The 12535-nt window shown below is 36.3% G+C and overlaps 1 protein-coding gene across 3 annotated transcripts in view; it reads left to right on the forward strand.

The window, feature by feature from the left end:
- The window catches only part of LOC148873153 (succinate--CoA ligase [ADP-forming] subunit alpha, mitochondrial), a 38098-nt gene extending 28580 nt beyond the window's left edge, over positions 1 to 9518 (forward strand). For all 3 annotated transcript variants that reach the window (XM_088969107.1, XM_088969117.1, XM_088969127.1), the window contains exons 6-8: positions 3432 to 3493; positions 7288 to 7369; positions 9085 to 9518. In XM_088969107.1, coding sequence (XP_088825233.1) covers positions 3432 to 3493; positions 7288 to 7369; positions 9085 to 9224 — 284 coding nt within the window. In that variant the 3' untranslated portion in view covers positions 9225 to 9518. The remainder of the gene's footprint in view (positions 1 to 3431; positions 3494 to 7287; positions 7370 to 9084) is intronic.
- The last annotated feature ends 3017 nt before the right edge of the window (positions 9519 to 12535 follow it).

Consider the following 12535-nt stretch of genomic DNA (forward strand, 5'->3'; position numbering starts at 1 on the left):
TCTTCTCTACAATAACCACCCATAGAAGGTAAATAGTAAGGACAAGTATTTCTACAATGCTTTGAAAACTCACATACAATGCAAACATGACAAACTGACTCCTTTAAACAATCAAAGTTGAAAAAGACATGACCTAGCTAAAAATAGCAGAACATGACATGACTTATGGACTCTTAAGAGGAAGATCCAAAAGCAACTTTCAAGGGTTGTTCTTTGCTTTGCTCTAGAACATCAAGCATGTATATTCTGTTGCCTCATGACCATTCCCAATCACCTTTTGTGAGGTGTTGTCATTTTGTGGAGAAAACTAGGAAGACAAAAGGTCAGCTTAACGAACAGAGGTTGAAGATGAGGGCAGTTCTGGAATTAAAATTTTAATTTTAGTCGGGGCAGCTCGATGGTTTTAGGAATAAATGGAGGGTAGAGTTTTGGAACTTAGTGGAGGGAGTGGGGCCTTTTCGAAGTCAGTGTTTTAATTGATAGAAATTCTGGTGTGGTGTGCGTTCCATTGGGACATGTGGTAGGTCAGTTAAGAGTATAGACAGGGCAGGGATTGGAGTTTGTTCGAAAAGTGTAGCCAATAGCTTAAGTTGGGCCATGTGGCTTTCTGGAGGTCTGAGGGGAAGAGGATTGTTCTGTTAGATGAGGAGAAGTTTTCTGATCTTAAGAAGGCTCAAAGTGATGTTTTAGTTGATTGTTCTCCAGGCTGTTGTGATCGAGATGATGCTGAAAATTTGAGGTTTCTATTTCATCTAAAATCTAGATGGATGAAGCTAGGACGACTAAAGGTTGTGATTCTACTTTGCTCTCTAATCTCTTTGCTGTCTTAGAGGAGGCAACAGAATTATTGGAGTGGAGCTTGGGTTGGGTGATGGAGTGAAGGAAGCCAGGAAAGCAGAAGACCAGAGTGGGAAAAACCAAAGATGTTGGAGGCGTCGTAGAAGGAATATAGTCGAAGATGTAGGTGATATGGGCTGTCTCTAGGGCGTGATTCCTCTTGATGACCATTTCTCAGATGAGGAGGTTGTGGTTGGTAAGCTAGGGGTGGAGAAGTGACGTAGGAGGAAGATTGAAGAAAGATAAGGCTGAAGTTGAGGAGTTGGTTCTATGAAACGTCATAGCTCAAGTAAGTTCTGTGGGGCGTAGGAGAAAGATTGAAGAAAGATGAGGCTGCAGTTGAGGAGTTGGTTCCTATGAAACGTCGTAGCTCAAGTAAGTTGCATTTAGTTCACGTGACAGGTTTTCTCAAGGTTGAAACTTGATGTAGTTGGGGCAGGTCCTACAAAAAGATATATAAAGGTTTACAAGAGAAAAGGAGTGAAGAAGAATGAGTCAACTTTAGGGGCTCCTGGGGGGAGGGACATCAAGCAACACTCAGGTTAGGAACTCAAAGGGCTGAACTGCTTCAAGAGGCAAATAAAACTGTGGATGGGAATGATTTGACTTTGAGAGCTGTTGATAGAAATTTAGAAAAGGTGGAAAGGAATGGTGACATGGCCCTTGAGAAAATTGTTGAAAGAAACGTTCAGGTGGGTAAAAACTTTGACTTGTTCTTTTGGGGTGGCAAGGTGTTTTCTAGAAAAAAGGATTAGGGGTGGCTGCTGTAGTTAGTTCTTTGTTTCAGAGGAGTTGGAGCCTTGGAGGTCTGTGGTTGCTTTCGGGTTGGGGGTTTACGAGGTGATGCTGTGATTCAGGAAGAGCCTGGCCTTTGATTTTGGTTTAGTTTATGTATTTGTGTCCTGTTGAAATTTGGTGTAGGTGTTGTCTTTATTCTCTTGGGTGATTTCTTGTCACCTTCCTTGTGTACTCTCCTTTTTATTTGTAATGAATTTTTTCTTCTCTTTCAAAAAAAGGGGAGGGGGGGGGGGAGGGTGGAGGGGAGAGATCTTACTTGCAGGTAACTTCAAACCAAACATCCTTTTCATTATCTCTTATCTAAAAGGAAAGGTATAAGGACTCAGTTTACAGATTCAACCAACAACAGGTTTGGACCACCCTTTTTAGATTCAATTCTAATTTGAAAACTGAATAGAATGACTCCTTATTGCAATAGGAATAAGGTGTGCCCGTCAAACACTAAGATATGAACTTGGGTGCTTAAAATAACTTAAATTACTAATCTTACTGAACCTTCTAAATTGTAGGCAACTCCAACACAATGTTTTAAAACGTGTGAGGCGTAGTTCAGAATGTAAGATGTGTAACAGGAGGAAGGGGAGGAGGAACAAGAGGAAGGGGGGATATCATTTTTTTTCTTTATTTTTAATAAAAATATTTTATATTAATAAGAATAAAGGTGCATAGCATTAGTTGAAAGGGGGGGGGGGGTCTGGGGGGAGAACCAGACAAACTCTCCAGCGGAAAGGGGGTGGGGGCTTTCTCCTTATCTTTTCTTCCCTTTCCTTTTCTTTTCTTCTCTTTCTTTTTCTTTCCCTTCCCTTTTCTTTTCTTTTCCTTTCCTTTCCTTTTTTCTTTTCCTTTTTTTTGTCTTTTTATACAAGGTGTGCATGAGGTGTACGCCTCTAGCACACCTCATGAAAAAAGCGTTTGAGGCGTATGCCTCCCACGCCTTTTAAAACACTGCTCCAACATTATGTCAGACATAGACAAATACAGATACTGTCAAAAGCATACATCAGAGGCCACAATTTTTCCAACATATGTCAAATTTACATGATTTTAGTTCTGAAGGCACCAAAATCAAACAAAATGCATAATTGGTCTGCAGCTTCAAGTTTTCAAAATTCTAAAAACTAATAAAATCTCTCTTAAATGATTTCGCACTCAGAGATGATTAATCCTATTCCTGTAACAACAAGATTATAGAAAATAACTTTCAAAATGTTAAAGTTTACCAAAATTAGAATGATCCAATAATTATGAAATTGCAATTGGTGTAGGACTTTGGAGAAAGTTGATATTTTTTTTCCTTTCATGGTTTCTTTGCTTTTTCCCCATGTCTGCGTCAATGAGATAATCATGTCATTGGCAAGTCGGATTTTTTTTTTTTATCATTTCCGTATTCTCATCTTTTGGAGTTAGCCTCATAACTGAATGACATGGAATGATGATATCAACGGTCACAATAACATCACAGAGTTGTTCAGTAAAGTGCCTTTAACATTTGGAAAAGTAAAAACCACTTGATTGCTATGAAATTAGACTTGTGACATAACGAGGTGAGTATGGGTGTTAATTAGATTCCATCTTGACCCCATAAGGCTTCAATTCATAGACTGTTGCTGCTAATTAAATGCTTACATCTTAAGGTTATGAATTCTTGTAGCTTCCTTTGAGAGAGTCTTCTTTATTTTCCTCACTTTGGTATGATTTATGTCTGTATAAAACCTTGTATTTCCTGTTTCTGTCATTGATGCGGAAGAAGCAATTATATATTCATATTATCTTATAGCCTGCCATTTGCATTCCAGGTATCATTCTAATAGGAGAGATTGGAGGGACTGCAGAAGAGGATGCTGCTGCTCTGATTAAGGTAGAAATGCGTTCTTAATTAATTTGCATAATCTAATGAGTAACCCAAGACCATTTAAGCAAGAGATATCAATGTTCAATGGATCTTTTGCTCATGCTAGGCTCTGTCACCTGTAAGGTTCTCTGCCAAGAATTATCATGAGCATATATTTTAGTTATCTGATACCTCTCTCTCTCTCTCTCTCTAAATATGATTAGCAGGCCAAAGAAAAAGGTTATAAATTTGATATTCAGATTTTTGCATATGCTGACCTTTTAGGCTAAGAAATCTGCACCATGGTTTTAAATTTTTGCAAAATTTTGTAAAATCTCAGTGATCATTTTGGCAACTAAATGAAATATGCAACATTTCAAGTAAATCTATTTTGGCCAAAACTTTAGTGTTTTTCAAAATTTGAGGCGTCTCACATTTCATCTGAAATTATAGGTTGTTATTAAAATTAATAAAAAATAATACAATTAGGAAATTATAGTTTTGACATTTAAAACCTTGTTCAACATAAAAAACCTGCTATGCTCTTGTTTGAATTTATTTCTAGCAAGTAAATCCATGCAATGCATGGGTTTGAACCATAATTTGGTAAGAACCTCTGGAAAAGGATCATGTGAAGCACCATTTCTAGATTGTAGAAAGGAACCAAAGGATACAAAGGGCAAGTGTGTGGAAGGGATGAGTTTAGAGATGGAAAACTTTGCGAAGGCTGGGAGATGGAGGAGATTGGTGAAGGTGGAAGCCAAGGCTGTGCTGTTGGACAGCTTCAGTGGGAAAAGAAGAGAGAGAATGGTTTCAGGGGTTTGTGGGAGAAGCTTTATCTCAGAGAAGAGAAGTTACTTGCAGGAGTATGAAGATTGAGGCAGATAGAGAGTTTAAAGCTGACAGAAAATCTAATGCTAAAGGAAGATTCATAGCATGTCATGAATCTTTTGGTAAAGGGAAAAAACAGATGATATGCTTACCCGGATGTAGGAAAGGTGAGGGATGGAAGGAAATATTAACAGTTCTCAGAGAGCTTTTGAAGCAGAATGGACAACAAGAAGCCCAGGTCTCTAACAAAGAAAAGGGAACTATTCCAGCAGTGACAAGCATGGAGAAGAAGCAGATGGCCCCCAAAGATGTTTCAGTGATGATTGGAAGTGGGTGGTTCAAACTAGGCAGCAACCACTAGATTGAAAGTTAGTAGCAGAAGCAGTTTCGGAGGAGTCAAATTTAAAAAGATCCATTATGATTACTCCCTTTGAAAGATGTAAGCGTTAACCGATTTACAGGATAACGAGAAAGATTTAGATGCAATAAGCATCAATTCCAGCTCTGGTTCTGTGACAGTTTCAAAATGGTGCCCTCTGTCTAATGCAAAAGAGGCTGGTAGTGAAGATAACACTATCGTTAGAATCATTGGACTGCCCTTTCATCTGTGGAACAAAGAAGTTTTGCAATCTCTGCCATTCATATGCAGTGCCCAGTTGGTCAGTGTTTTTGCCTATGATCTTCATTCAGCTGCCTTAAAACTCAATGGTGTGAAACCGGAAGAAATACCCAGAAAGGTGGGGCTTGTGTCAGATGGTTTATCCTACTTTGTGTGGTTGACAACCTCCATGGAAGCCTCATTGTGGAAGGAAGGTAGAAGGAAAAAGATGATCAGGTTGAGAATGATTGCTAACGTGGCAATTGCTGGTTGATTGGTTCAGTAGGGAATGGAAATTACACCAAAATGGAACAACAGATGTGGAATGTAGAGGAGGCCAAATGGCAGAAGGAAGAGAGTTCCACTAAATACAAAAGAGTAGTGACAGGCGGCTCTTCACATGTCCAGGTGTTGATTAATATCATTAAAGAGAACACACATGCGCAATAGGGGGAGAATTTGAACTTAGGCCAACGGTTGGGTAGAGGAAGTGTTGGGGTCAACCAGACCGGTAAGTCAAGCCTGGTGGGGCTATCAGATGAGGCTTGTCAATCCAGTCTCAGGTCCCCAACTGCTGGGAACCACCAATCCAGTCTCAGGTCCAAATCCCTATCTTTTGTTTGCTCCCCTTGTAAAACCTTCTCTCTGAACTCCCTACTGTGAAACTTTTTTTTTTTTGAAAAGCAAAAAAAGAAAATTCACTAAAAAGAAAAAGCAAATACAACCTAGAGAGGTGTTGAGGAGACACCTCCAAACAAAGCGAAGATGGAGAGAGGAGAGAAAGGGCAAAGTGACGAAGATTTCCAGGCAGTGAACAGGTGGAAATTTGAATTGAACATCGAAGCAAAAAGATTGCTGTTCGAACTTGGAAGGGCTAGAGGTAGAAACCTGCTAAAAATCTGAGAGGATGGGAAGGCGATGGTTCTATTGCACGAGGAAGCTGTGCCGTGGTTGAAAGGGTTCATTGATGGAGTAATCAACTCCATCAGGACAGCAGGATGGAGAAACTCTTTGGAGGTGCTAAGGAAAAGATATGAAGTTGAGTTATTAGGGAATATGTCGATTCCAGTCAAATTTTATGTTGCTACCCATGGAAGTTGAAGTGGAAATATGTTGTGGAAATCTAGGCATCAGGGGAGCACTTAGTCACCTAGTTGCCTAGGTGTTACCTATTGTCTCAAACTATGTTTAGGAAAGTAAGGGGGTTGAGACCCTGTTTTGTGGTAGAATAAGAATATATCTTAAAACAATTAGGGGCATATCCTCTGTTTTTTGTCTCAGAAAATAGAAAGAAATTAACCTCAAAGAAGAGGCAGTGCCTTGTTCTTATCTTAGAAAAAAGGGATGAAAAAAACTTAAAATGAAGAAGAAGAAGGGGCAGAGTCCTTGCTTTTGTCCAAAAACTGAAGGAAAAGAAAAAAAAAAACATAATGAATAATAAAAAGAAAGGGTGGATCCCCTGTTTTTGTTCCAAAAAACGAAGGAAATGAACTAGAAATATAACAATCAGAGATGGTTGTTTCCTATCTTGAAAAAAGTTGAAAAAAACCAGAAAAAAGAAGAGTAGTTGAGCTTTTATGTCTGTCTGGGAAGAAGTTTTCAACTCCGATTGCTCTAACCTCTAATCCTTAAAGTTTTCGTACTTAAATTGTGTACCGGTCAAACAATCAAACCCTAACAAAAAAAAAGTGCTAAGTTGATTGGGCGAGGGTGAGCACCAAAAAAGGGCTTAGTTGCCTACGTTTTTCCTTGACAAGTATGGATATGTATATTATTGGATCAAATATGGATCCATCCCTATTTGGTTCGATTCGATTTAAATATATGCTCATATATAAAAACTTATATTATACCTATTAATAAATTTGATTTAAATGTTCTGTTTTTACCAAATTGTCATCATTCCAAGTTTCATTCAAGTAATTTTCAATTGGGTTTTTCATGAAATCAATTGATTGTTTTTCCCTATTATATTTAATGTTGTGTTTTTACCAATTAAGTCTGAGTCATTTTTATTTCATTTTGTTAATAATATAAAGTATTTTGATTGTTTTAGTTTAATTTATTTATACTACTTAATATCTGATTGCAATCCGAATTTGATTCAAATATGATAAACAAGTCAAAATAGCATACTATCCTTGATCCTTGTGGATAGAGAATAGGAGAGGCAACAGAAAAATAAAGATCTGTAACGAACAGATAATTTTGTTGACATATATGCTGTTATTCTATTTGTTATTAAGGCTCTGTTTGGGAAGAATACAAATATGTACACTGTACATCTTTCAAAGTGCAGCTGCTATTACACAGTATTTCTATTGAAAATGAGAAAATTGCTTTCATTAAATATTTCCTGATTCTTTCACTGGGCATACTGATTCTCTCGCAGGAAAGTGGGACTGAGAAACCTATTGTTGCATTTATTGCTGGACTTACTGCACCACCTGGCCGTCGTATGGGTCATGCTGGAGGTACTGTATACAATATAACTTTTATTGGTTTTAGAATGTTAAGTATGATCTTTATCCATAATGTGCATGCACACTTGTATGAGATTATTATCTATTGAGTGCAGGACATGCACTAATGTGATTAAATTGAGTAATTAGTAGCCTAAAATTCTCAATTGTAAGATTTAATAAGTTTTGGAAAATTAGAGTACCTCAAATGGGAGGTATATTGTGTAAATTCTTTATATGTTGGGTGGTTAGGAATGGATCTAATGTTTTGAGAATGTTCAGTGGGGAATGCATACCCTTAGACAAGAGAGCATTGATTTACCAAAAAAGAAAAAAAGACAAGAGAGCGTTGTAGTCAAGAATCCTAAATGGTCTAGTATACTTGAGTCAATCCATGTTGGATTTTCAATTATGACTCTGGTAAAGGAATCCCGATTGGACTAAGACTCTCATACATGTCTCTATATAATATTAGGATAATTGTTGGTTAGTTTCCTAACTAGGATTCTTGGTGAGGAACCCTAGTTGCAGCACGACTTTTTTATTTATTCCTGAATGATTCTCCCAGTGTGCTGATGTTACTTCATATTTATTCCCCTCTCTCTCTCAATGTTAGTTGATTTCCTTTTGATATGTTATTGATCAGACTTGGGATCAGAAGGGTTGCTTATTGGTACCAAGAGAGGGTTTTTAAATTTGACAATTTTTTCCTCTATTCAGTAAAAGCAATAAAAAATGATTAGAATCAAATTTTTACTCAAATCTAAAGAAGAAAGTTATCTTTTCTTATAAGGGTTACTTAGCTTAGAATGGGAACAGAAGGAGAAGAAAGGACTCGAGAGGGAGTTAATGTTTTGGGCACCAGTGTAATTTTTTCCATTTTTGTTCTTGGGAGCTCAAGCTCCAGCTAGAAGATAAGAAAGTTTATCTTCATCCTTGTAATATTTTTGTGATTAATTAATGAAATGTGGTTATTGATAAAAAAAGAAGAAAGGAGTTATGAACAGAGAGAAAAGATAAATCACAAGATAATAATATTATCTAAATTCTTTTTCTTTAGAGTTTTAACAGCACTAACCATTTTCTCATCTCCATAGGGGAGTCATCTGTGTCCAACAACACATTAGGGGTGATCTGTAAGGATTTCTTCTTGGATAACTTTATGTGGGCATGCATCAGTTATTCCAGCTGAAAAGGCTTTTGTTCTTAGCTTAGGATTGGATTAGCTTCAGCTTTCACCTTCAACCTTGTGGGTCAGATCAGAAAGTCAATTATTGCCCATGGTGAATTCAAGGGTTGGATTTTTCACCTTGAGTTGCCAGGGCTGTTGGGTAGCAGCTGAAGTTGGATGAACTGAATGACTTATTGATGTATTACTGTGGATAAAATATTTAACTAGTAAAAAAGCCATATACGACTGCTGTTTGTTAAACAAGATAATAAATAACCAGGTAATTCTATGGAAAAAAAGTGGAACTACTGCCGAGTGTTAAACCATACAAGACTTTTTATTGTACTTGTTTCTTAATTATTCCTTGGTTGAAGATAATAGGTATTTAGTTGTGCGTTTTTCTTTCCTCTCTCCCACCCTTAATGTGTTTTTTTTTATTTTTTATTCCGGGAGGCTTTTTTTTTTACTGTTCAAGTGTCTACAGAAAAAAAAAAAAAAAAAAAAAACCCTTAAATGTAGAGGTTTGATTTTGGAGCTTCTATTCTCTGGTATGCAGCTATTGTGTCAGGTGGAAAAGGTACAGCCCAAGATAAAATCAAGACCCTCAGAGAAGCTGGGGTTACAGTTGTTGAGTCTCCGGCAAAGATAGGTGCTGCCATGCTTGACGTCTTTAAGCAGCGGGGTCTTTTAAGCTAGTTTCGATGATCACATTTGGGAGACTACAGAACTTTATTTTACAGAATCTAGGAGCCATTGAAAGCCCTTGCATTCGTCTTTCAGATTATTATTGGGGTTATGGCTCTTCTCATCTGCATTGCTTGAGGTGAAGTTCTAATGTTCCTTTTTTTTTAATTATTTTTAATTTTCAGCATGCGGTGTTGGATATTTCAATAAAACTCTTTCAACATCAACTTCAAAATTGTACTTACCTTTTGGAGAAAAGCTATTTGATGCCATCCTATGCCAAATAGAAGCAAGTTTGCCAGAACATGGAAAGAGGTCCGCCATTGTAATGTCTTGATAAACCAGCTGTCTAAACTCTAAATTACTTGGCTGTGATTGTGTGTGTGTTTTCCTTTTTGACGGAAGCACTTATGCTGGGCCAACGCAAGAACCCCGTTTATGATAACGAGGTTCCGCTGTCTTGATGCTTGACCGACCTACTTGCAAACGGTTGCAAGTTGCAACTAGGTTCATTCTTTTCCAACTGAAACAACTCGTGATGAAATATTAAGAAAATTGTTAATTCATGTCATAGCGTAGGCTTTAAAGTTTCCATGTCCTTTTAAATGGGCCCGGCCTCATAAATTCAAATTCATATATGGGCCTTGGTGTGGGTCTTTTCTATTTGGGCCTTTCTCCATAAACTCAAATTCGTACACGAGCTTTGTTGTTTTTTTCCCTACTTGGGCCTTGCCATTACAAATCTATTAACATGAGGGGCGAGTCCATGTGAGACCACTTTGAAGTCAAATTTAAATTTAAGTTCAAATTTTATATTGGGAAATAAATCCAACCACGGCTCCTCTCATATCCTACGGATAGAAATGTAATCAAGGATGAAAGCCATGAAACAGAATGTTTCATTTAATATAACTATCTCGAAGGGTAATTTACTAATATTGTTTTTTTACAAAAAGCAATCAAAGCTAATCGAATGAGGCATAGCTCACATCCCATGGATGGAAATTTAATCAATGATAACAAAGAATATTTGATGGATGATTATTGTCTTCATAAATGACAATTTGCCAACCTTTTGCCCATAAGACGTAACTAGGGTTAATTAAATGAAAATCCTTAGACAATTAGGCACCTTTTTATAGATGGGAATTAATTCATAATTGAAAAAGAGAATAATTGATAAAAAAAGTTGTTATCTTCAAGATTGATTGCGACCTTTTACTCTGGAAATAATAAGAATAACAAAATCTTCAATCAAGGGGTGGAGAAGATTAAATCGAGAAAATCTATAAGATGTAACTAGAGCTAATCAAATCTTTAAACAATTAGGCACTAGTTATGTATCTCCATGAATGGTAACCTTTTGGGAGCATTTCCCTTATCTTCATGAATGGTAATGATTGCAACTTTTTACTCTGGAAATAGAATGAAGAATAACAATTTAGGAACTTATGATGACTTAATTGTGAAGTTGACTTTGTTAATATTATCTGTGTTTGGATGATTACGAAACACTAGTTTAATAATGTTTGCTAAGTCTTTCAATCAAGCTAATCTAGTAAGTTTTATTTGCAACTCATGAAAAGCAAGACAAGCTCCTGGTTGAAACTCAAGCCTTGAAGCCTACCTCATACATGGCATATTTTATTTCACTCAAGGCTAAGAAGATAAAGGAACGAACAAGAATTCAAGCAAGATTGGTTGCACAATTTTAGACTAAGTGGTGAATTCTAGGATTCTTATGTAAGCAGCTCATTCACATTTACCTGGGCTCAATTTAGAAAATGAATCATTTAAAAATAATTAACCTTAATTCAAAGTGGTTTAAGTTGGTTGAAGTTATCCCATTTGGAGATAAAATGGCATAGAAATATTTTAAAATTTATTTAGGTAAGCTAAAATATCACAAAATGTGAAAAAATAGCAGTCTATCCTATTAGGGCTCATCCTCGGGTTCATCCTTGAATTTTAATGTGAGACAAGACAGTCCAAAAATGCAGTGTGAGATGTCCCCTTGGTGATCCTTTATTTTATTGGTCTTATTTTGACCACTTTTAAACCATTTAAAAGAGGCCCAAGGTGACATGTTTTGATTGGTTAATTAAACATGACTCTATAGACTCCTTGACTTGGCTACAGTGAGGATTTAAGATGAAATTTTGAAGAAGAAAATTTTTAATAAAAATAGGAAAATAGATTTTCAAAATTGGAGAAAAAAGAAGTAAAAGGTTTTGAAAATAGAATTTGAAGCTTTCAGTGAAAAGTGAGAAATCTAAGAACAGAAAAGAAAGAGAACTTTGAACAAAAATAAAGGAGCTTTATTTTGGCAATTATCTTGAAGGGCTTTGATTGAAGAAATTAGAAAGGAAGAATGGTATCTATATCGGTCTAGAGCTTTTATTGGCAATCATTTTTCTAACCTAACTAAACAGAGTTTCTTCTCAATGATCCGTTGACCTGGGTGGTGTTGAACTGTCGGCCCATTTGACCTATTCAACGGTGTTGACCATTTTTATTTTAATTATTTTTTTAATTTTTTTGTTAGAACGGGTCATCCATTAGAACTGGATGGTCGAACCATTAACCCAAAAACTGGTGGCCAAAAAGGTTCTAGTTCTGGGTCATTTTTTAAAACATTGGAATTGATATTTGATTAAGAAAGCTTGTATTTAAATTGATATTTTATTGAGAAGCACTTGAGAAATATTGGTTTGCTTTCCAAAGGCTTGTGCAATCATTGATTATTTCCTTAAGAAAGGTTTTAAGTCTTAAAGATTGTTGAGATTAGATTTTTGAAATCTTTGAAAAGTCTCTCAAATAAACATTTGGAAAATCATTTGAGAAATCTTTCTTGACCTTTATTGTAAAATTCTTGAAAAGCTTTCATTCATTTCTTTAAATGGGCTTGTACTTTTTGAGAAAAGGTCAGACCTTGATAAAGATTCAAATATTATTCTAAGAATTACTCGAGAAAGGTTGCATTCTTTCTCTCCAAAGACTAGAACTTGTATTAGTATATTCCCTTGAAAAAGGTTTTTGGTCTTTAAAAAAGTTATTTCAGCTTTAGCGTAACTTGAGTAAACCTTTGAATCTCTCAAAATCCCTTTTGTTTTCCCAACATGTTCGGACTTTGAGAACATACATTTACAATATGATAGCATTGATATGGGTGCTAGTGCTTCTATTATTGACGTTGTTGAGGCTAAGCCTAATACTGCTACTAGGAAAGAAAAAATCAGTAAAGTTTGAGAAATGTTTACCATAAAAACCTTTGAGGGAAAGGGAAAAAAATGTTTTCATAAGATGTAAGGTTGAAAGTACCG

The sequence above is a fragment of the Nelumbo lutea genome, chromosome 1 (assembly GCF_056320005.1).
Source record: "Nelumbo lutea isolate HS-2025 chromosome 1, American lotus-T2T, whole genome shotgun sequence".
NCBI classification, from domain to species: Eukaryota; Viridiplantae; Streptophyta; class Magnoliopsida; order Proteales; family Nelumbonaceae; genus Nelumbo; species Nelumbo lutea.